Genomic DNA, 26,051 nt, shown 5'->3' on the forward strand with positions numbered 1-26,051 from the left:
AAAATAGTATTACGTATATATGCAAGATCATCACAGAAGAGGAAGCTTTCGGACGACCTGCTAAAAAGATCTCAAGGGGCAGTGACACTTCGTCCTTTTCATTTACTTCTCTTCCCTCCCCTCTACACTTATTTCAAAAAAAGTTAAATAAAAGAAGCTTAAAAAATCCAGGAAAGGTCTTTTTAATGACCAATTCCCCCCTCCTCCACTTATTGTCTTGTTCGCCTTTTGTGCCTGCTTAGACAAGCAACCACTTTGTGCTAGAGAAACAACCACACTATTTGCTGCCAGAGGTTGGCAGATCACAGCAGGCAGGCAGATTCAAGCAAGACTGGGGCTCCTGCAGGAATGAGTGCAGTGGTAGCCCCAGCCTGTATGTGCAGTGGTAGCTGCCAGGGGTTCAAAGGAAACTTCAGCTGCAGGGTGATGTGACTAAAGATGACCTTATAGGTGGATCTGGTGATCTCTCCTCCACCTCTGCATTGTGGCCTCTACTTCTCATCCTCACTATTGAAGAAAGGGTCTAGGAGGCACAGTTGGGACATCCCTGGGGGTTGAAGCTGAAAAGTGAGATGTGTTGAGGGTCTGTGGGTTAGCTAGGTAGATATGGGCAATGGGGACATATACAATGGAGCAATGTTGGTCATAGGCAAGAATATTTATGGGCAGCCCAAATCAGCTGGTAGTTTTTCTTCCAGTCTTGTTCCTAGATCAGCCCATATTTCCCTCTCACATCACTCCAAACACCGAAGTACAATTTGGTCAGCGTCTGTGCCAGTGCAAGAACTGTGTGAATGAATTTGATGTAGAGGAGTACAGAGAACACCTTGGAGAAATTATATGGTTATCATTAGTAAAATATGAGCTTACCTGGGAAAACAGGGAAGCATGAGAAGGAAACTGAAGAATGCCCAGCCTTGACTTTCTTTGGTATAAGATGGAGGGAAGGGTAAATGCTGCCAGGCTTTCAAGATTCTGTTATTATAACCTATATCAACAAAGTAGAGTTCTAGTATTTTTTGTGGTATCTGTTTCCTGAGTGGGCCAACCAAGCTGAAACATTTTCTCTTTTAACAACCATTTTAATATTTATTATATTCTAATTGTTTATAAAACAGATCGTCTTGGTTCTTTATGTTCTTATAGCTGCAGCATTTTGTGTAATTACTGCTTTTATATATTGTAAGCTGCTTTGAGTGACTTCTGCTTTGGGGGAAAATCAATATATATTTGTTACTCAAGTAAAAGTATGTAAAAACCAAATTAGGTAACTAAGAATAATACCAAAGGAAAAGGAAAGGCAAAAATAGCTCCCTTCTTTAAGATTCACAGCTCTTCAAACCATTGAAGCATTGAAAAATACTTTTTACAACAATTTTCAAATGGTTTTCAGGTAAAATCAGGCTGACAATTTCAGAACAAGAAAATTATAAGGCGAGACAAATGATCAGACACTCTTATCAGCTCTAAATAAGGACATTCTGTAACTCATTAACTTATATAAAGGCTCTGTGTCAGTCTCACAGTGGTACCTTATCAAGATCTACTTCAAAGTACAGGTGGTTGGAACTATCACAGACAAAGGCTAAGAAGACAGAAACAGAGCAGAGAGCTTTATGGCATAATATGGTAAGTAAGCTTTGGAGGGTATCTCAGGATCAGATTGTTGCTTGATGCTGTTCATATCTGAGAATTGAATTTTTTTCCTCTCTAACTGCAGCGCTTTTAAGATGAGATATTTGATTAAGATTTACTGAGAATATGTTGATGAGTCAGGTTTTCTTGTGTGGAGGTTATAAATTAAGGGCTATCTTCCTTTCAAAGGTGTGTGTGTGTGTGTGTGTAAAATGTGTATGTGACTGTGTGGGTATAATTTATGGTAGAACTCTCTTAATAATTATAGCAATAGCCCAATAAGCCCTGAATAATACAGAAATAAATATGATTATTTGTGATATAAGACCCAGCTTAAATAGTCTTTACTTTCAGTAAAGAACTGAAGAAAGAACTCTGGGTAGCTTAAACAGAGAAGTGCAGGCTTCCAATGTATTCTTCACTGCTTTTCTAGAGGAAAGGACAAAGGACCATAATAGATCAGGTTTCACGGAACATTTTTGTGGTGTTCAATGACCCCCTATGGTTTAGAATATTGTCTCATGTGCCTGCCACATTTATTTTGGAACTTTGCCTTCTGCTTTTCAGTGATGTTGTACAGCTTTAAAAAAAAAACTACACATACTTCACATTGTCTCTGGCAATCTAGTATTCGGAACCCTTCTGCCTAGAATAATATAAATATAGATATAGGAGCAAACTTTAAAATACTCCAGTAACAAATTAGAGCTTGCGAAATCTTTATGTTATTCTTTGATAGAGTATTTAAACGATAAAAATCTTTAGAGAAGATGGGAAAGAGATGGTTACACTCAGTGGGATCCACACTACAGCATAAGGAAGGTTAACCCTTTTCTACCAAAATGAATATTGTTCCTCACTTGATTTGTGTTCTTAGAGGTTTCCCTATGTTAATAGCAAGAAAATATTTATTTCAGATTGATAGGTTACTTAGGAAATTTATTTGGAATAATGGATCGCCAAGGTTTTCTTTAGCTACTTTAGATTGCCATTTGAGAAAGGTGGCTTTAATTTAGCTAATTTGCAAAAATATCACCGGGCATATATTTTATCAGCTGTTAGAATGTGGAATGAAAATATAGTGGAATATTATCCTTTATGGGCTCTGCTGGAAAATTATTGTCTATTTCCCTTGCAGTCTTGGCAAGTTCTTGGAATAACACATAGTAAAAGGGTATTTTATTTCGAGGAGTGCAGGCAGTGAAAAATATAATGGGGTCATATTGGGACAAAGATTGGATTTTGATAATGAGACTCATGAACATTTAACACTTTGGAAAAATTCTATTCTAAAAATAGGTGGTCATACATTTTATTGAAAAGTTTGAGCAGAAGTGGGATTATGATTTAAACTAATTATTATGTAATGACTGTTTCAAGGGTTTTTCCCAACTTCAGTTTGGTCTTCCTAGTTCACAACAGTGGCAATATTTTCACTTAAGTATACTTGAACAGCTCAATATGGGCCAGACGTTGAGATGCTTCCTTGATTGATGGATTCCATGACAGAAGTAAAACCCATATCTCCATGAAAAGTTTAAGAATATTTTTAAAGTGGACATTATCAGAGGCTCTAAATCTTTACTTCATGTTTGGAATATCATGTTATTAAAAATGTAAAATGTAAATATAAAAATGGTGTCAACAGTTTTGAGATTAAAGTTGATTCACTAAAACAAAATGTATGTAGAGTATACGGGAGTCTCAAAAAAATGTATTTGAAAGGATGGTCTTCAGATTTTCTCTGTTGGAGGTATAAAAAAATCTGAGGCTTTTTTGACCCATATAATAAGTTCCTGTAATCATCTGGTACTTTTTTGGAATGGTATTTTAATGTATATAAGTAGCTTTATGGGAAAACATTTAAATATTAAAGAAGTTAATGTAATGTTGAACAAAAAGGTCCACACATCTGTTCAAAGATTGTGGTACAAAGTCCAATGCTACTATTTTAATTCCTAGGAATGGCAATTCAAGGACATTCTTCTTCAAGTGGTCTTCCTAACCAATTACGCTTACCTCAGATTTACAGTAGCAACGGCTATATAGCACTGCTACGTTTGCTACATGATGTTACTGTTCATTTTTCATTTCCTAGGAATTTCAAGGGGAAAACACAATGTCTGACATCAGCAAGATGACCATAAATCTTCTCTTGCTTGGAAGAACACAGAGTGGGAAAAGTGCAGCAGGAAACACTCTTCTGGGCAGCACAGACTTTGCCAGTTGTCTTTCCCCATGCTCGGTGACTACATCTTGTCGCCTAGGCTGCAGCTGTAACATGTCAGATTTTGGGCGTCGGCAAGGAAGAGCACTAACTGTGCAAGTCCGTGTGCTGGACACTCCTGGATATCCTCACAGCAGCCTGAGCAAAGAGCAGATACAGCGAGAAGTAAAAGACGCGCTAGCTCAGCACTTTGGAGAGAAAGGTTTGCACTTGGCACTTTTGGTTCTGAGAGCTGATGTTGTACTGTGTGAAGAAGAAGAGGCTTCCACCATACAGTGGATCCAGGTAATGTACATGATAAATAACACCGTTATATACATTGCCCCACCCCCATCCCCAGGATTCAGTACTCAGAGAACATAACAATCAAAATACAATAGAAATTGCACGTTAAAATATTGGGGTGGGAATTAAAGTAAAATGTTATGAATGAAAACAATGAGATGGGGGGAGGGTGAATTCATTCAAATCCAGTTCTTACACTGAACTAGCATGATGTTCTGCACATATTTGGTGACAGATTTTAACAAATACAGATTTTAATAAAGGCAACCAGTTTGTAGCTGGATTCCAAAGACTAGAAATTCTAACATAGAATATGGCCTGATAGAACTGTGAATTTACCGCAATCTTCAATTTGACCACAGGATGGCACATTCATTGTAATTTCAAGTAGTTGCATTGGGGGGGGGGGGGGGGATAATAAACATGATAAAGAAACTTTAATATTTGCTATATTGATCCAGTCTTCTTTGCCCCCTTTTTCTGTGAAGTTCAGAATAATATATATGGCTTCCCCAAGATATATATCTTGCTTAGGCAATTAATAAGTGACTATGAGTTGAATCAAATTTTGCATGAAAAGGAGATACACAATGGAATTACCTGGATTATCCTTCCTACCAAACCTATGATATCTCCCAAAAGCCCCTTTGAAAGAGTTGGGATTTCCCAACAATAAGGAATGGCAGGAGGTTGAAAAACCCCATTGCAGATCAAAGCCAATGCTCGGCTTATATATTGAGAAAGATAAAATCATAAATATAAAATAATTGTATTGAGGTAATGTTCATTTTTTTACCTTTGCAGGAACTCCTTGGGCCTAACTGGAAGACTTACACTGTCATTCTATTTACTCATGCAGACCAGATTGAAGAGTCACCATTTACTATAGAGAAATATTTGCTTAGTGCCTCAGACACACTACGTAAAGTAATGCAGTCAGTACAGCAAAAATGCATTTTCATAGACAATCATGCAAGGATTCTGAAACACGAAAACCTAAAAGCTTTAAGAAAAATTATGGAGGTTCTAAAACAAAACAATTACCAGACCCTTCAAGTGAAATAAACAATGCTATACATTTAAGTAACTTATTCTTTCCAAGTTCTGAGATGCTTGCTGCTTTTATAATTCACTCTTCTGAAGGATTTTTTAAAATAAATTCTTTATTAAGAAACTTTTCTATTTTTATTATTGAATACAACTAGATAAGACGAATAAAGTTGAAACTATCCTTAAGAGTTAATACAGTTAGCTAAACACAGATAGTATTTAATAATAATATCCTGATTATTATGTCAGGTAAACAATGCCAAGAATGGAGGAAAATTTCATGCCTGCTATCAGCCTTTTTTCAGTTCTGTTGCTTAATCTTCCAACCATTGCATTTTGACAATAGGCATAGGAGAAGATACCAATTTAGCTATCTGTTATTAACCTTTTAAATTTTAAATGCCCTATATAATTGGCAGTAGTCCATAATGACAGTAATATGCCTCTACTCAACAGCAATCACTGAATTCACCAAAGCTTCTAAGAAGGAAAGAACAATTTAAAGGAAATTAGAAGCAAACACATTTGGAACTCTTTGGTGCTTTGGGGTCCATAGCTATTTTCAGATCTTATTGTTTCCTTAATATCAGATTGCAGTATACCATTAAAACTACTACTTATTTTCACACCTGTATATCCAGGATCAAACATAAATTTCTTATGTTCAACTCTCAAGGTGGTTTTAAAATACCTATGCTTTGCGTGCTGATTGGCCTACATTTCCAGTCAATGATTTATTGAAAATATATTAACACTAGCCCATATTGACATACTGGTAACATCAGTCTAGCTCTAAATTATACTCCTTGATCTCCTTTGTCTCTGAACTTCCAGTTTGTTTGTGCTGAAGCTGATTAATCCAACTTGCCTTGTTTATTTATTTAGTACTACAGAGAATATGTTTGAGGGGGATAGACAGGATGATCTCACTTCAGGCCTGTATAGCTTGTTTGGCAGGTATGATGAAATCAACAATATCTGCTCTGCATTGAATATCACTTGGACAGAATCCAGTAAAGACCCTTTGAATCCTTGAGGTATTGGGAAATAATTTGTAAATTGTGGCCCTCCTGGATACTTTGGGAAGGGGTGATTCTTCCTATTTTGAAGATGACACTGGTGGGTACCTCTCCTGAACAGAATATCTCTTGATCCAGCCACATTGACAACTTCTGTTTAGACTCCAATCTCTCCTTTTAAAGGAAGATTTCAAGAGAAGGTGGGAGGTCAGTTGCAGAGGGCCCGTGGAATGAAATGGGTTACTTCAATCCCTTTCAATCTGATTTCAAACCTGGTATGAGACTGAAATTGAATTGTCAGTCTTGTGGATGACTTTTGTTAGACTAAATAGTGGTCCTTCTAGGTCTGTCAACTGCATTCAGTAACATTAACCACAGTATCCTTCTGGACTGCCTGTGAGGGCTGTGAATGGGAGGGACTGATTCAGAGTGATTCCACTCCTAAGTAGTGTGGTTCCATTCAGTAGTGCTGTGGGGTGATTAATCAAACCTCTGGCAATGCAATGTGGGTTGGCACAGGGTTCAACTATTCCACCTATGGTATTTTTATGCCTGTATGAAACTGCTGGCAGAGATCATCCTTTGGTTCATGAAGAGGTATCATCATTATACCCACTACATATAGCCATTGCAACCCAGGCAGGAAATACACTGGAGATTCACTCAGAACTTGAAGGCTATGAGGGATGGGTAAAGATGAAACAGACTGAAACTGAATCCCCAAAAAGGACAGTTGCTGTCTGAACAGAAATCATCTGACTTGATCTCAGTTCCTACTTTGGGTCTGCATGAGGGCATTATCCCTGAAGAAGCAGGTCTGTGACTGAGGGCTTCTCCTGAAAATGAAGGTCATATCCAAGTGGACCTTCCTCCAGCTTTGGCTGATGCACCACTTGCATCCTTTCTATGAGCGGGCGGCTTTGGCAACAATTACCCATGCTCTAATCACCTCAAATTAGTGCAATGTGTTCTACCTGGGGCTGGCTCTGAAGACTACCCAGAAATTTCAGTTGGTAAAAATGCAGCAGCCTGGGGGAATGAAGTAGCCTTGCTGGTGGAAGAAAGCTGCTTCGGCAGGGCAAAAGGAACTGCACTGGTTGTAATAAATTTGTGAGTACAATTCAAAGTGCTGGGTTTTCATCTACAAGGCATGTTGTGACATGAGTCCAAGTTATCTCTGAGATCATTTCCCCAAACAGTATCTGCCTGTCCTGTGCCTTCAATATGAAAAGAGAGCCCTCCTCCTCGATAGGTAAGAGCTGAGTGTGGAGATAAGGAGTGTGCAGAATAACCAACCCCTAGATGTCTGGATGGCCCACACACAGTTAGCTTTTAAGAAGGCAGCATAGATGGTGCATTCCTTACCTGCATTCGGAGCTTATGTTCTATCTCACAGAGCTTCTATTTTAAGTGGTTTTAGTTTTAATTTTTCATGACTTTTTAGCTTTGTTTCCCTTTCACTGGCTAAATGGATTTTAATGACAGAAAGTATATTTTATCTATTTCTGAAGAATTCCTCTAGAATTGCTTTCCCAGGACTCCTGGTTCTGAAAATACATCTATTATTTTCACTGTTTCCTTTTTTTCTCTGGGCCATTCCATTAAGCACATTTAGGAAAAGTAGCATGCATTGCATATGCATATACAATAGACAAAAAGCTCTTCCTTATACCAGGTCTGCAAAATATTAAAAAACACAGACCACTTGGATGAACACTGGCTATGCATTGTTATATTTGAACTACAGTATTAATATATACTGTATAAATTTCACTAGTCTGACAACAGTACTTAGTTTTCATGGATTAGCAACACAGGAGTTTGGGGAGAGGGTACTAGTTCTAAACTATTTTCTGTCCCTGCTTGGAGATGCTACAGAATGAACTAAAGGTTATGGACATGTACAGTGCATCTTCTACCACTGATCTATATCCCTAATTAATGCTTTTATTCGGTTTTATATAAACAATTAACCACAAACGTTTATACTTTTGGTATGTTTCCTTAAAATTGAGCCTGACTCCTAGTAACTCATGGATTTGCTGAGTTTTCTCAGTGTTATACAAAAGTTGTTTGTCATTCCCTTCTTTCAGGATGTTTCTTCAACTTCCTTGTCTAGTGTATACCCTTGGTAATCCCTGGGTGTCTCCTATCCAAATACTAACCAGGTCTCTACTACTAAGCTTTTTAAGATAGCCAAGGTCATCTAGAAGGTTATAACAAAATGAATGAGACATGGTTTTCAGTGATGCAATATTTATTTGTGTTCACGTTCTTTCCCTTCAACATTATCTCAAGCTTTTCCAAAATTGCTTTATTTGATTCCACTGTTGGCCATTGTAGGAGCCCTGCACATACCCTTCCCTTTCACTTCAAATGGTACTCCTTTGTATGTAGCAATACACTGGTCATTGGTCTGAAGATCAGGTTGGATCTGCTCCCATATTTTCTTCTTGGGATTAAGTTCTTTCTCAGGTTCACCTTTTTTTAAAAAAAGAAAAAGAGAAAATAAGAGTTGAAAGTGAAACTAAGAATTTGAAATATCATGTTCTTTCACAATGTAATGGAAGTGATTTACACTACTAAAGCAAACAAATTTCTTTTCATATCAAAACAAATGTCACATGGTACTTGGATTTTGGAATCAAATTATTATTTCAAAACTGTATGTGTACTTATGCCTCTTAACTGTAACATACAGACATTGATAAGAAAAATAGAAAGTCATGAGCTACTACAGATGTAAAAATCATAACTTAAACCAGCCTTTCTCAACCTTTTTACCCTGGAGGAACCCTTGAAATAATCTTCAAGTCTCAGGGAACCCTTATATAAAAACAGTTAACCCTCCTCGAATTTCACAATACAATCCATGCTTTACAACCTCTTCAACAGCAGCGAAGTGGCAGGACAGCGGCTAAGTTGTAGAGCATACAAATTCTCACCACTGTGAGCGCTAGGACTGTGCAGCAGACAAAATTTAAAAAGATGTTTGTTTGTTTATTCAATCACAATCTCTCGTGAAACCTTAGTTGAGAGAGGCTGGACTTAAACTAATGTTATAAGATGGAGAAGAGTCAAAATAATGTGAACTCCCTCCCCTCATCATTCCTCTCCATGACTAGTTACTATATTTGCAAAAAAAAAGTATTAACCAGAGTTAAAAGGTGACTTGGCTTCTGGCCAATATATAAAAGAATGGTTTAAAGCTGATTTCAAATTCTAGCTAGTATCTGTGCAAATTAATAATCAATCATGCTTAGGTCTGGCAAACTAATTTAAAATCACCTTCAAATAGTATCTACAATATAAGATACATTGCTTTGGGTTTGTTTTATTTCACGTTTCAAAAAATCACTCAAGTATGTTCAAAATGATTAAGAATAAAATAATGCAGCTTTCCCCATGCAACCTAAAGTTATGGGCTGGTAAGAGTAATGCCATTTTATGCTGTAAATGATTCTGGGGTTACAGCAGTAGAATAATACAATGCCCAAGGGTAAGATTATCAAAACCATTTAAGTGAGCTAGGTGTTCTGCTTCCCATCAGAAATGTGAGATACCACGCAGAGTAGCAGTAATGCTTTATTCCTTATTTCCTTCGTACAGGACTCACACAGCAATTAGTGTCCACTTTAGTGAACTTACATGAGCATGTCTTCTAAAACAAGGAATTTATCTAGTAACTGAAAGCCCTTGTATTAGGTATACATTATTGGAACTATATCCAAACATTTTACATATTTGAATTTTATTTATAGCTTATTAGAACAAGAGACAATTCATTCGTCAGGTACTAAATGATGTATAGGTTAACAGACAGAGAATGATGCTAGTGATTTCCTATTCCTGTTTGCAAGAGCAGGTGGATATCATAAGAAAAACCACCTCAAAGATCTATCTGGCCTAACGTTCTCTTCCTACAAGCGTTCAACAAAATATCTAAGAAAAACCCTTAAGCTAATACATGGATGTTGACAGCTTCTTCCTATCAGTATTTGCTAGCAACTGGTCTTCAAGGCAATGCTACATATGGCACTGTTTGCGGTAACTTTAACCGCTTTCTGAACCTGTGACATTTATAGCCATTATTCCATCTAGGAGAAACAACTACTGGAGCTATTTCAGAAGGCAGATACAAAAAAATTCCATATGCTGCTTGACTATGTCATGTGATACAGGCGCCATAGAAACTATTCCCCACATTTTATTGTACTGCTGTTTTTATACAGATATTGGAATCTGTTTTATTTCCTCTTACCTGGTAAAATATCCAAGTCATTCTGATACTTTCTACATACAAACTCTGCTTTCCAATCAGTGGGACTCTACATCCCTGGATGTTGCCAAATTTTGTTACGATAAAATCCAAGATAAGATCCAAGCTGACTAATCCCTATCCCTCAATATAGTATAAGTATGGCTAACTTTTGAACAATGCTAAATGGGTATAGATAGATAGATGGATAGATTTTTATTTTAACCTACCTCTACCTTAGAATTTTAGCACTGTCTCTTAGTTTTAGATAAATAATGCTGTTTTTTAGTTCTAGGGACACAATTTACACTGGTAATAATAGTGATAATAATATTCAGTACTATTCCTTTAGCTTGTGTTTCATGTTTGGCCCTCTACTTTTAAACAGGTTGTTAATGGTTTTCTCTATACAGGTCTTTGACTGAAATAAACTTTGAATTGAATAAATATTATCTTTTTCAAGGCATCTATATATAGTATTATTTTCATTATCTATCACCACGTCAAGGACACTTAGCACCTGCTTAGTCTTTGTCAGTATTTATCTGAAATTAGGATTTTTTATTTTGGCCCCCATGTGCATATAAGTAGTCCTTGTTTAGTGACTGTTCAAAGTTACGATGGTGCTGAAAAAAGTGACTTACGACCAGTCCCCACGCTTACAACCACTGCAGTGTCCCCACAGTCACATAATCAAAATTCAGGTGCTTGGCTACTAGCATGTATTTACGACAGTTGCTGTGTCTCGGAGTCATGTGATCGCCATTTGCGACCTTCCCAGCTGGCTTCTGACAAGCAAAATCAATGGGGAACCATGTGATTCACTTAACAACCATATGATTCACTTAAACACCCACTTAACGACTGCTGCAAAAAATGTTGTAAAATTGGGTGTGGTCACATGATGCCTCGCTTAACAACCACTCCGCTTAATGATGAATTTTCTGATTCCTATTGTGGTCATAAGTTGAGAACTGCCTGTAATTTTGTTTGCCTACCATAACTTGTATTTGCCTTTTTAAAAACAGTATGAAGAGAACTTTTGTAACTCTTAATTTATTTCTATCTGTAACTTTATTCCACACAGAAAAATGCTATAATTATTCTAGCCACAATTCTAAATGCCTTATTTTCTTCTGCTCATTTCTAGTAGTCAATACAACAGAATAAAGGCCACAAGAAGTCTCTCACAAGCACCTACATTATCAGTATTTCCAATTACTTGGAATCCCAGCTAACATTTAATAATAACAGTAGATAATACAAGATGGGTGAACTTATTTTTGGCAACTATCACACTGTAATGTTGGGCTCTAAAATCCAGACACATAAGAATTTTTCCTAGGAGATATACTCCCACTCTTTTCAAAAGAAAGCAAAAGCCAGGAGCACAACTTACCAATGCTGTAAATTTTAAATAAAAACTGGAATGTTCATGGCAGCAGTAGCTTTTTCTTATGAGCACTGTTGTATTCCAACTAACCTCCATGTTAATCAATCCCCAGCAGAAAATATAGGTATCCTTTATCAAATCCTTTACTTCAATAGTAAATCAAAGGAGCTACTATAGGAATACCAACAGATTTAGGGATATCAAGTGGGATTTTTCCCCTTTTTCTCTTGAAAGTTATCCACACTTAAATATGATCTGCAATGTGGGAGGAGTGCTGTTTTAAAACAATGCACACCTAACATTCTCCTGGACCCCAAGATTTAAATAACTTTAGCACTTTTAAAGGGATAAAATTACTGTAAATGTAATAGAATTGGTATTTCAGATTAACAAAATACTTTTGGAGAGAAAAAAATCAGCTAATGACAGGTGTTTATATATGAGTGTTATATCTGCCCACCAAAACTGTTACCAGTGAACAGAAAGAAATATCACCACTTTTATCTTGGTTATATAGCAGATACTAGTGCATCTTTATAGTGGTCTACTTTTGATGTTACACTGCAAATTTAAAAAATGGCATCTGAGCATTTAAAGGTCAGAAAAATTGGACACAGAGATGGCCACATGGACCTTGGGATTAAAATGGTTTCTACTATACTATGTGGTGGCTTCAAATCATCTTTTCATGTTTCTCTGTGGAACACATTGGCTTGGGAACAAAAGAGAAGTTTCAGTGAATAAGCCATAAATAATTAGTACTTTCTCAGACCAACAGTTTATCTTTTAGAGAAAAATAAGTAACTAAATGATAATTAAAATGACAGCTCCTCACAGTAAAATCTTTCAAATAAAATAAAAGCCTCCTTATACAAAAGAAAATATATATCAAACCAAATGAGCAGGCAAGTCTTTAAAATGCAAACATTATAAAACCGAATTTAGTTTTCAAGAATAAATTAAAATCTGGCTTTTATTACAGAACAACCTTCTGGATTCTATTAAAACTTGCTTTGGAATACCCAGGCAAACTCTCCTGGGATCTGTGGCAAGCTTGTATTAGATTAGCACAGGCACCACTTTTAAACATTACCAGAACACCATGGTGTATGTTCCATAGTAACCTCCCTTCTCATCCCTTTCTTTCAAGAGAAACAAACCCTGTGAAAGACACCTATAAGTAAAATTGGAGAAAATTCATAATTCTTGGGGATATAAATGATATTTTTAACATGTAGCATTCAAAATACTGTTATTAACAAACATCAATCTGTACTGCTGCTCTGGCTAAACCAGGCACTGAAAGCAATTCAGCCCTGAACAGGCAAGAGGGATGTCTGCTAGAAGGAAAGAATCATTAGCAAGTAAGGAATATTTTCCTCCCAAGATGTGACAATCTTCTTTCAGTATCTTATCAGAAAGAAGAGTCTAAACTAAGTATTTCCAGCTATGTAAATGTAGCAACAACAGATTTTTATTTAAATATAAAATGTTATTATATTGCTAAGCAAACTACCATTCTTTCATCACTGCAGGAGATATCAAATTATAAGGGGGAGAAACGGGAAAAATAAGCAAATATAATGCTGTTTTTCAATCTAGCTTTTCAGTATGCTGAATTTTGTTATAAAATGTTATTGCCTTTATTTCACAGCTATTTCAGATTCATGGGCAGTTATTTTCGTTCAGTGCTTTAAAGAGCACTGTCTTATTCTGCAGCTAAGAGATATAGTCTCCAAAGACCAGGCTTATCAGAGGTACGTTATAAATCCTTCACGTGAAACTATTAAAAATCCAGTTATCTCAGGTTTACTATCAAAAAGGAAACCCATTCACAAATTCTGTTAATTTGTCATGGCAACTTCTGAACCATGTGTGTACAGGTAGTCCTTGACTTATGATCATTCGTTCAGCGACTGTTTCAAGTTACAAACACGCTGAAAAAAGTGACTTACAACCAGTGCCCAAAGTTACAGCCGTTGCAGTGCCCCCTGGTCATGTGATCAAAATTCAGGCGCTTGGCAGCCCACCCACACTTACCACCGCAAAATGCTTCAACTCCCCCTACCCGCCAATCCCCCCATCTATGCCCTCTTGGTCCCTGCTCAAGGGCAGCTGCCCTGTGCTCCGCTGCCCCAGCTTCCCTTAGCTGTCTTCTTGCTCCAAAATGCCCTTTGCAAAAAGCTCCTAGGCAAAGCTGGGCTGGGCTTTTCCTTCGCTTTGCGAGAAAAAAAAGAGCCAAAATCCCCCCCCAGCCCACCCAGGAGCTTTTTGCAAAGGGGCTTTTTGGAGCAAGAAGACAGCGAAGGTCAGCTGTGGCGGCAGAGCATAGGACAGCAAGGGTCCTGGAATGCAGGGTGGCAAGGGCAAGTGCAGCTGGGGCGGCTGCAGATTCCCAGGGCATAGCAAGCAGCCCCAGAGCTGTGTGGTTCTGGGGCTGCTTGCCACCCCACAAGGCAGGGTGCAGGGAGGCCATAAGGGCAGAGATGGGAGGGAGATAGGCGGGTAGAGGGAGTTGGAGGCAGTCCCTTACTGTACCGAGGCTCGGGGCTGGGAGGGACCAAGACCAAGCCCAGAATGGCTTGGATTGGCGTGCATACTCGCTTAACAACCTGCAATTTGCAGTTAACAATGGCAGCCAGGACTGCCAGGATTGCAATTGCTAAGTGATGTGGTCACATGATGTCTTGCTTTATGATCACATTGCTTGGCGACAGAAATTCAAGTCCCAATTGTGGTCATAAGTCAAGGACTATCTGTAATACAGTTCGCTAAGTTTGTGGCAGCAGAGGGAGAGATAAAGCATTTCCCTCTGCCTCTTGTCTGTTATGTAAAACTGGACTTATAAATTGGACTTTTAAAAGACACTTTATAAATCAATATGGCAATAAAATCTAGCAACACAAGGAAACAACAATCCATCACACTAAAACCACTATAAAAACATATCCAATTACAACAGGGCCATAATCATCTCCAAAAGGAAACTCATTAACCAGCAGCAGCTCCCACTGTTTTTTAAAAGAGAGTGTTTTGTTGAAGAAAAGCAGAAAAAAGGAAAAATCATATTCAAGTATTATGACATTTTCTATGACCTTCTGAAAATGTGATGAAAATTTCTATAAACTACTTTAAAAAAGAAGTAAAAGAACAAGCATAATTTCAGTGGTGATTCTGACAAACTTATTTGTGCATGCACAGTCCTGCACAATGTGGGGAGGCCCTGAAAACACCATGGAAACCCTTCTCCAAATGGTTTTACCAGTCTAATAACTAAGGATTGTTGCTTTCCCTTTTGGAGATGATGCTTCAGTTGTCTAGGACAACAAATATTCTAGCTAGATGCAAGAAATTATTCCCCTACACACATTGCCATCATTTAAATAAATATAAATATGAAAATTTAGCTGCAAATTGCAAGAAGACAAATTGCATGCTCATGACCCTAAATATTAGGGACAAAGAAACAACAACGTAGTGGATCATCATTATGTTATTTCTGTATATACACTTCCTAATGTAGCAAAGAAGAAGAAAAAAAACTGTACAGGTCATAAAGTTATGAATATAAGCATTCAAAGACACTATGATGCCTCTAAGCGACTTTTTTTTTCCCCACTACTCCATATGCTACATGATACCAGAAGTAACTTTTACTGCTGTGAAATCTATTGGTTCCAGTCTTGAGGTTACCTACCCCACTGGACTTTTAAATTCCTCTTAAAACACAACTTTTCATTTTCACAGAACCCCAACTAATTATAACCAAACATGGCTTGCCCTCCTTTCCTTTTCTCTCAACCCCAATTTCAAACTGTTAGAGTTGCCACTTCTTTTCTGTTAAGCAACTTAGAGAGTCAACCTCAAGGGACCACCCCTTAGTAGAATTCTAATAGAACTTTTGCCCAGCTGTATATTTTTACTTTTCCTTTATATTAGCCAAGTTACAGTCCCATAACAATAACCAGTTTTGGTAGGTAAAGTGTACCAATTACCAATCAGGCTTCTATATTGTATCACCTTATGAAACTAGAAAAATCTAATTTTATAATATTAAGCCCGCATTTTAAAATGTTCTTTCCATTCTACTTCTCTAAGAAAACACTGCCCTCCCAAAAGTTAATTCTGGAATATGAAATAATTACACAACTTTGTCTTATTTTTAAACTAAAAAAGCATGGTCACCTTATCAGAGGAGATATATTATTTTTCCACTACACTCCATTTCATATCTTACTGAAAAACAACACACACAATCTCTCATTAATAATCCCAAATTGGTACTGTCATCCATGTTCTCCTTTTTGGTTGATTCCCCATTAAAGAAGTAATTTTTCTTTAATCTAAGATAATATCAAAATTTCCCATGCTTGCCTATGTCTATTAGAGAAATAATCATTTAAAAGAACTAAAGGTTATTTGCGTGAAACTGCTTATTATCAGAAATGTTTTTACAAGTTTTATCACTTTTAGAAACATAATCTGTCCCCTTTTTCAAGAGTGAGGGATTTTATATACAATCCACAATTGATAATGGTTTGCAGAAGCAATTAAGGTACAGGACACAAAAGAGTAAACATACACATTTAGTAGGAAAGTAAAAGAGAGGAGCAAAGGAAGAACATTATCAAATGCTAACCTCATGAAATACAAAAAATGAGCTAGTGTGTGACTGTAGATACCATTAACTGGCAAAAACACTTATTCCTCAAAACATTCTTCTCTAAGATCTGCATGTAGCAGAGTACACAAGAGGTAATTGTATTACTTCTGTCTCCATAATACTTTTACTTAGTGAAAATAGTTTTCATTCCTAAAATTCAGTATTAATTTTTGTTTTAATTAGAGCTTTTTTTCAGGCAGATATGCAAACATTAAACACAGCATTTTGTTTATAAACATTTTTGTAATTCATATAAATTCAATTAGGATAATAATTTTCTCATCAATTTCTTTCTCTGTTCAATGTCCCAGACATTTCTGCTTACCTGAAAAACCTTCAAATGTAATTTTCTCTCCAGGAACAACTCCATTAGGAGGAATTATAATTTCCACCTTTTCTGGTGTGCTAGCACACATCAGCATGGCTTGGGACACCACTCCTCTCATTTTTACTGGTTTTAGGTTACAGAGAAATATAGCCATCCGGTTTTGCATCTATACATAAGGACATAAGTTAAAAGAAAAAAGAAAATGGAATTTACTTAGGCCTTTTCAAGTTTATTCCAAATGAAATAGAAAAATTTAAATTTTTAACAATTTAAAAAAAAATTAATGCAGGGAACATAAGTAAAAATAAACAAAAATATAAATATATTGTTCTTAGCAACAATTAACTAATTCAGCAATACAACCAGGAAATGTCTAATTAAGGTTAACTATCTTCCAATATACAGACACAATAGGAAGCAATAAAAGCATTAGCATTGTGTCCTGATGTGCTAGATGATGGCTGAAGCAGTATTTTATTTGCTTTCCATTCTTAGTGATCACAAGTCAACTTTTAACTGTTAAATTAGGAATTTTAAACTAATTAGGGAAAATATAACAAATATGTCCAGGTGGTTTACCACTCAGGATATTATATGGCATGCATATTTACAAATCCCAAATAGAACAAATGTTTGGAACAAATTAAATTAAAATGATTGTACATAGTATGCCTTCCAAGTTATTCATTTAAACTCTAAAGGCTTCTGTTCCGACCCAGATTTGAGGGGGGGAAAAGGCAGAATCTCCTCTGATTTGACACCTGGTGACATCATTTAGTCATACAGTTTTCTTCAAAATGCCATGGAAGCAGTTTGCCACTGACTTCTTTTAGGATGTGTTTTCAATTTCCCAATCTAGCCTACACTCCTACAAATTTCCAGATGGTCTCCATTCATGAACTAAGCAGGCCCAACTCTGCTGAGCTTCCCAGCCCAAACAAGGGACTGCCACCTGCTGAGACAACTTATAAGGAAGAAGAGCACAGAGAAAATAAGACAATGGACTTCCTCAGGGACAATGCGATCAACAGTTTTGTCCAAGGAAATTAATTTTTAATACATAGAATTTCCCATCTAAATGCAACAAAATCATAACAATGGGTCAGTGGGAAGACTTATGGGAAAAATCAATAAAATTTACATCGGGGGGGGGAGCTACCACAAAAGCCTTTTTTAATTTTTTTATAGTTTTTGTTCGATTTTGCTTCTTAATTCTTTTTCTCAAATTCCTTTATATACATGCATCTTGTCCTTTTTGTCTTTTTTTCCTTGAACATTTTATTTAACCAAGAAAAAAGAAGAGAGATTAAGCCCCCACCCCCACCCCAAAAAACGTTTTTGATCACATCCTTTTCAACATGAAATAATATTTTAAAAAGACCATACTGCATTTATGTTGTTGGAGATACAGTGAAACGAACACTTTATTTAAATATATTGCTCCAGTTCAGTGAGAAGCAATTAGATGTATTAACTCAATTTCAGATTTAATCTCAATCACATGGGAACTGAATTAATATAAATCAAACATGGATGACTGTAATGAGTTATGGCTTCAATTTATTGATATAGGTATGTCTGCAAATATACATTTCGTATGTTTTTGGGTTTTTTTAAGTTTCTCCTTTTATAATTTGTATTCTTTTTCTTAACTTTGTTGTATTTAGTTAATAAAATAAATAAGTAAAAAACAAAATGTAACAAAATCAGATTTATAAACCAGAGAGCACAACCCACACTACTGTTTACAACCGCACTATTTGGATATAAAGATCAAAATGCAGACATCAAAATGTCAAGTCTAGTTTTAGCTCCAGACCATTGCTATACTGAAATGGTCTGAAAGGAAGGTTGAAAACCAAATCCTGTTGCTAAATCATACATCATCAAATTGGGAGAAAATAATTTCAGTGGCTTCAATAAAATATTACATAAGTTTAAAGAAGCCCATCTGGGACCCACTGAGGGAATGAAGGGACGTGTGTCAGAACAAGAAACAGACTAATAAACAGCCTCTTCCTTCTCCCGTCCATAAACACTGTTTGATATAAGCTTTGCTTAAGACTTAGGAACTGACATACTGCAATATGTTCTGTCAGGAAATAATTTTTTCAATGTAATTCCAGATAGCGTGGATGTTCTTCACTATCCTATTTGGATTGTGAAGTTCCATTATATTTTATGGAAGAGGCAAAACATAATACACTTGATGTTTTATATCATTCTGGAATACAGATCAAGCCAACAAAAGGCCTCTCAACTCTTTGAATGACAAAACCGCCAAAACTCACACATATGCTGTACGAATATATAAAATTCATCTTTGTACGGCCTATGAATATGGATTCCAAAAAAGGGAGATTTAGAAGTTCTTAAACTTCCACTTAAAGGGAAGGAAACAGAACGAGCTTTGGGCATGCCTAAAGTAGCTTTTGAAAACTTGCCACTAGCAGTGTATATTGGTTAGTGTGTCATACTGAGATGGTCAGATTCAGAATCCATTCAGCTATGAAACTCACTACCTGATCTTCGACCATCCACCCACTTAAACTGCAAGATTTCTATGAGAATAGGTGGTAGTAGGGAAAGAATAATATATTCCATTGTACCTTTTCAAAGGAAAGAGAGACTATACATTTAATATGTATCACAATCACAGCCAACAAAAGTTTAAAATTGATTTAGCTGGCAAAATATTTCCCTGAACCCAATTATATAGGAAAAGCCAAACATGGTGCCCAGTGAAGTGATAGTGTGCTTGATATTATTTAAAACATGTTTCACAACATGTTTCACATTAGACAATGATCAGGACAGAAACGTGATAAATTACAACAGTAAGAAAAACAAATACCAGTAGAAGCCTATAGAAAATACTTTCTTCTGATCCACGGATGTTAAGAATAATTTGCTCAACATATTAGAGGGTGGGTTCTGACTGTATAGCAGAAATTCAGATAAATAAACATTATGTGAACAATAAAGGTCAAGATCACTGTTTTTCCTCTCTGCTGGCACAGAAACACAAACCTTTTCCAACTGTAATTGAGCAACATAGCTTCTGGAACATTTATGAAAGTACAAACTGGACTAGTGAAAAAGACTTTTGCTACTGAGGAAGAGATGCCAAACCTTGCCCACATGCCATACCTACGTCCAATATATTACATCTGATCACTGGACCAAGCTGCACTTATAAATGTCTAGAAGATGAGAATAGGGGACTAATACTGGCCTTTCTGGGTATGCTGCATAGATCTAAGAGGATTAGTTGAATTTTCAGACTAGTAGTTTTCTTGAGATAGTGAACTTTTTAATGGCTATCTTAAGTAGTAAGTTCAAGATGTTGAGATTTAGGCATTAACTGGAACATACTAGAAATAGTAGGCATAAGTGATGAACGATAATAAATAAAAATGCTGCTAAAGCCTCAATTAATACTTCAGAGATATTTCATTTATACCTCTTCTATAGGAACATGTTTCACCAGACCGCTGACAACAGTCCTTGGATTTGCTTCTCCAACATCAACTTCCTCAATATACAGAGTATCAGCATCTGGGTGTTTCTTTGCTGTCATAATGCAACCAATACGAAGATCAAGCCGAGAAACATCTAAAGGCCTTGAATCATCATTTGCAGCTGACTGCTTTTTTTCTTTCTTTTCTCCTACAAAAAAGAAGGAAACCAAATTAATAAATCTTCTGATGCAACTCAATCACAGAAACATATACTTTTTCTTTTCTCATTACTGAAACTTCTTTACGTAAATTATTACTGAACACTTTCATGACATCAAGACTAACAAATTTCAATTATATCAACAAATGTAATAAAAAGGATCATTGTAAAAACATAGTATTATTTACTGTAACACTAAACATTGCATTATAAATAAATCATTGTTCCTGTTTATCCAGTAATCCCTACAATTGCCAAAGCATAGCTATAAACAAAAAAGGAAGAAAAATCTTAAAACTGGCATAATAAAGACCAATTTTTCATGAAATGAGGAAAGGATAGTTCCAAGATTGCTTAACATAACAGTTGAGAGAAAAAGAAAAGGTATTACTGTAGAGGAAGAAACCAAGCCTGCCTGAGCCTCTAATAACTTATAGCAGCCTTTTCCAAGCATACAATACAGTGGTACCTCGGGATACGAACGCCTCTACTAACGAACTTTTCAGGTTACGACCAGCTCCGGCCGCAAAAATTTACCTCGATGTGCGAACTCCGCCTCGAGGTACGGTCATTTTTCCGCCCTGACATGTGGTCTGCGGCCATTTTTCCGCCCCTGACACGTGGTCCACGGCCGTTTTCCAGCCGCGCCGCGCCGCGCCCGGCCGTTCTCCCGCCGCGCCGCGCCCGGCCATTCTCCCACTGCGCCGCGCCCAGCCTTTTTCCTGCCGCGCCGCACGGCGCCCGGCCGTTTTCCCGCCCCTGACGCGTGGTCTGCGGACGCCAGAACGGATTAACGGTAATTACACTGAACCTTATGGGAAAATTTGCTTCGGGGTGCGACCAAATTCGGAGGGCGGAATGGATTAACCGGATTTACATTGAACCCTATGGAGAAATTTGCGTCGGGTTACGACCAACTCGGGATACGCCCAGAGTCACGGAACGCATTAAGTTCATATCCCGAGGTACCACTGTATATAGAATCTACAGCTTCACTAAAATCACCTTTTTTTTCTGTTTTGTCTTTCTTCTTCTTTTCTTCACTTGCTCCTTTGGTTTGTTCTTTAGGACCAGATGGAGCTTCTGCAGCAGATGATGTTTGAGAGAAACCCTCCAAAAATGAAACTGCAGAAACCATGTCACTAGGTGGCATAGATATTTGTTTCACTAAAGTCAAACACAAAAGATTCATTCAATTTAATTAAAATCTTGATTCTGCTAATTAAAAGTATTTTGTGAAATATGTTGGAATAAAGTAAACTGTTAAACAAAGAAGTGTTTTAGAGCAGCCTTCCTCCAAACTTGGAATCCTTCAGATATGTGGTCTCTACAGTTCTCAGCAATAGTACAATTTTAGTCATGAGAAGGAAAGGAGGATTCTGCTCAATGACTCCATTCACTCTGTTGCATTCCTAGCAATACTTTGCATGTATACTGAAGTAAGAAACTATTTTATGTATGTTCTCCATTCATTAGACCAAGCAGATGAGTTTGTGAAAGGGCTATATAATTCCTCCATCCTACAAATATGTGAAAACTGAACATGGGAATGCAACAATATGAAACTTATGCCCAGTTATACATCACTGGAATGATATGAGAGAAGCCAGATTAGAGCTGTGGCTGAAAATGAATGCCTCAAAAATACTGATTACAATTTTGAAAGCAGCAAAGGATAGAGGTTATAAACTGTGTATGTTTATAGATGTCTACTGTATTATAGGGAAAAGATCAAATCTGATTCTATTGATCACAAAGCAGGAACACAGTATTATGTAACATAATATGCTTAATAAATTAATCTGAGCCTCATTTAATTAAATATTTTTCAAACCAAAAACCTAAATACAGGATATGAAAATAACTTTCATCTTATTGAGAGAAAATTTAATTAATGCTATCCAGACTATCAATTTATTTGTGACTAGTTCAATGCTTTTACTAATCAATGATTAACTTTCCTTGGAAGGGGGAATGGTTCATACAGTATATTTCCACCTTTCACTTACAAGTCTCTGTCTCTTACCCTTCCAATTCATAAAAACAAAAAACAAAGCAGTAACTCAGCAAGATCAATATACTAGGGTTGAAGTTTTCAAAATAGTTTTAAAATTAGGACAATTGTAGGCAAATACAAATCAAATACAAAGTTAACTTTTTGTTCCCCCAATCACCAACACTTTCCAGCAACATTTTCAATCCTTCTCTACAAGTGAAGTTGTACCATCATGGTTTTTAAAAACAAGCAAAATATTCAAAAGGTTCAAGTTTGCCCAGATATCTAGTTACCAAGAGATTATAATACAGGCTATTTCTTAACCTTCATGAGAATCTTTCTTGCAATTCAATGGAAAAAAAGGCTCAAAAGCAGCATAGTCAAAAGGGTGGAAAGTATCTCCCCGTCTCCCTTTTTTTTTTCTTCACACTTGTATCATATTAAGCAAAAACTCTCCCCAGAAAAGCAATTGTGCCCCTTCAGTGGCCCTATGAATGTTTTCAGTACTGACCCTACAAAAATATAAGCATCACTATAACCAAGCTGTGCTTACATAAAACAATACAACATTACTCACCTCCATTTCGAATTTCTGCTTGGATCAATTCCTGCTTCAGCACCTCAATTTCTTTCTTAAGTTTAGCATTCTCAACACGTAGTTTCTTCTCTTCTCTCAGAGATGCCTGCAAGACTATAAGAGGCAGAACTCTCATTAGGATCACTGTCCGACTGTCAAAAATGGCTAAGTTTCAGTACTAGGTACCATACAGGAGTAAAAGAGCACTTGTTCTGAAAATTTCAAAAAATATGAAGAAAAGACATCTCATAATGAGTTGTTCTTTATGTACTTTTACTACGCATTTATATTAAAAATGTAGAGTTACTTTGGTCACATTTACAAATATGAAAACTCATTGAATCATTTATGAAACCATTAGAAGTACTCAAATATCAAATTTGAAAATAGTGTCATGATATATAAACAAACAAGCGTAAGGAAAAGTAATGATAGCGGAAAAAGTATCAACAAGCAACCAAGTACCATGTTCTTTCCATTAAGATTGCGGATCAAGGAGCAGGTGACCATAGACAGATCCCACAGATCACACTTATCACTTCAGCTTTTCTAAATATTAAAACAGATATTTTACCACCCAGTATTGTTATTAAAACCCTGCAGTATATCCCCTAAACACTGTTTTCCAATTAAGTCCATAACATATACATAATGGGCTGCTTACTCAATTCACACTTCTTCCCTCTTTTCCTTGGCATATATTCTAAGAAATGAACTGTTGTGCTTAGGTTCTGGTGGGAATAGAGTTTGGAACTATGTTATATGCCTATTACAATGGAACGCATAGCTAAATAGTTTATTCTTTAAACTGTTTACATCAAGAAACCAGGAGTGGAAAAAAGATGACAGATTCTGAAGATATTATCTTAGAATTATGTGGAAACTGTTGAAAAGTTTCATTTCATATTTGTAAGTAGAAATCTTGTTTATTGACTCTAGGCCATAAAGTCTCCTCAGAAACTAAGAAGGGCAAGACTTTCGTTTAAATGCATTAAATTGCAAACCTAAAATCTTGAACGATAGAATCAGAAACGTATTAAGATCCCCAAATCTTCATTACTGCAACTATAATACTGAACTTTTAATTTTGGTTTTGTTTTATTTAAAAAATCACAGTACTTAGACATGTATCTTGATGTACCTTCAAAAAATCAGATGGATGGCAGTTCCTAAAGAAGGAGATGTAAAAAGTAAATCCCCTTCTTTAGGAACTGTAAACTGCAATGAAGAAAAAATGGAGGACAGCAGAAAAAGCAAATATGTATATACAAGAAAACTAAGTGAAGGCCTGCAAACAAAAAAGTTAGGAAAAGGATGCAAAGCATGCCTTCTGGATTTTTTTCCCAAATGCTCTACCAGCAATGGCCGTAAATGTTGTATTTTATTCTGTGTAACAAAATATGCAGCTTCAGTATCTCTCTCGCTCTGTATATTTCTGTTCTCTCCTGTTGCAATTGTGTTTGCATATATGTGTATGCACTAAGAAGTCTCCATTCTGAGGTTGTATATCCAGGAGTGGAGGTAGGGAGGAGGGCAGCTCAGAGTGGAGAACAGCAGTATTCCAAGCTGCTGCCCAACAGCCTCTCCCAGAGGACTACATTTGAGGGAGTGGGGGGTGGGGAGATTTTTCTTAGCAGTCCCTGGCTGGATCTTTCTTTTGCCAGCTTCCCCTGCCTAGCCAAATGTTCAGTGTTCAGAGTTATCTGCTGACAGCCACAGTCCCAAGTCCCTTTATATAATTTATTTCCAACATTCCATAGGATTAGAGGAAATAAAAAGAAAACAGAAAAAAGACCAAGTCACAAAGAAACAGTGCCCAAATGGAGCCTGGGACTGAAGGGCTAGTGTCAGGAAAACTCAGTTAAGTAAGTTGAGGTTAGTGAAGAATGCTAAGAATACAAAAGTTGGCTGGGATACATTCAAAAGAAAAGAAAAAGAATATATACCAGCTGCTCAGTGAAGACAGCAAAATGTTGACAGGTAACTTGGACAAGACAAAGCTTTTCAAATTGTTCAAATTGCTTTAATAAGAAAGTATGCATTTTATCAGAAATCAGAAGGGACAGGGCTGAAGTTTGAGATTAATGGATCCATGATTATAGAATATGTGCTTGGTTTGAATGGGTTTCAATTTTGAGGATCAGATGAACGTTCTAGGATACTAAAGGAACTAACTGAGCATCTCACCAAATCCTTTGAAAAAAACTGAGGAACTGATAAGGTGTCAAATGAGAGGAGAGGAAATGTTGTCCCCACCTTCAAAAAAAAAAAAAAAAGAAAGAAAATCAGCAAACTACAGTCAGTCCTACACTGATTACTGGGAAACTTTTAGAGTAGATCATAGAAATTGGTATGTAATCTTGTTGAAAACAATGCAATCATTAACAGAACTTAATACAGATTTGTCAAGAACAAATATTGCTAGATTAACCTCATCGCATGTTTGACTAGGTAACTCCCTTAAGATTGTGAGAATGCTGTAGATGTTTGGTGTAGTGGTTAAAGCGCTGGCCTAGAAACCTAGGAGACTGTGAGTTCTAGGCCTCCCTTAGGCATGAAAGCTGGCTGTGTGACTTTGGGATAGTCACTCTTTCCCAACCCAACCCACCTCAGAGTTGTTATGGGGAAAATAGGAGGCAGGAGAATTAGGTATGCTTGGCGCCTTGAGTTATATATAAAAAAGGCAGATAAAAATATTATAACAACAATAACAATAATAATATTGATTTCAGCAAAATGTGACTAAGCACCACATGTCATGCTGACTAATAATAGCAATTTTATATACAACTGAAACAAAATAATAGCATGCTGATTAGAAAACTAATTCTAATTGTGGACTGGATGGCAGTTCTTCTCTTAAGGACATGAAATCAAATCCATCATTATGGGAGACATCTGGTTTAGTAATGGTAGTTGTTAAAAAAAAACCACCCTTG

General features: G+C 36.6%; 2 protein-coding genes across 4 annotated transcripts in view; one reads left to right on the forward strand and one right to left on the reverse strand.

The window, feature by feature from the left end:
• The first annotated feature begins 1,552 nt into the window (after nt 1-1,552).
• On the forward strand, nt 1,553-6,308 carry GIMD1 (GIMAP family P-loop NTPase domain containing 1). Its single transcript, XM_007434897.4, has 3 exons — nt 1,553-1,629; nt 3,734-4,147; nt 4,952-6,308. Exons 1-3 carry the CDS (start codon nt 1,627-1,629, stop codon nt 5,210-5,212), a joined length of 678 nt encoding a protein of 225 aa, XP_007434959.2. The 5' UTR covers nt 1,553-1,626; the 3' UTR covers nt 5,213-6,308.
• A 2,147-nt stretch (nt 6,309-8,455) lies between these two features.
• The window catches only part of AIMP1 (aminoacyl tRNA synthetase complex interacting multifunctional protein 1), a 28,719-nt gene continuing 11,123 nt past the window's right edge, over nt 8,456-26,051 (reverse strand). For all 3 annotated transcript variants that reach the window (XM_007434892.4, XM_088132996.1, XM_007434891.4), the window contains 5 exons: nt 23,113-23,226; nt 21,545-21,706; nt 20,322-20,527; nt 16,856-17,024; nt 8,456-8,697 (listed from right to left, as the gene is read on the reverse strand). In XM_007434892.4, the coding sequence (XP_007434954.1) occupies nt 8,531-8,697; nt 16,856-17,024; nt 20,322-20,527; nt 21,545-21,706; nt 23,113-23,226 (818 nt within the window). In that variant the 3' untranslated portion in view covers nt 8,456-8,530. The remainder of the gene's footprint in view (nt 8,698-16,855; nt 17,025-20,321; nt 20,528-21,544; nt 21,707-23,112; nt 23,227-26,051) is intronic.

This window comes from Python bivittatus, unplaced genomic scaffold (assembly GCF_059951505.1).
Source record: "Python bivittatus isolate LINGU-HERP-01145 unplaced genomic scaffold, Pbiv_v1 ctg000070_np1212, whole genome shotgun sequence".
In the NCBI taxonomy this organism is placed as follows: domain Eukaryota; kingdom Metazoa; phylum Chordata; class Lepidosauria; order Squamata; family Pythonidae; genus Python; species Python bivittatus.

Coding starts and splice junctions, on each gene's coding strand:
- GIMD1 (XM_007434897.4), top strand. Junction 4,148..4,951: donor CCACCATACAGTGGATCCAG/GTAATGTACATG, acceptor TTACCTTTGCAG/GAACTCCTTGGGCCTAACTG.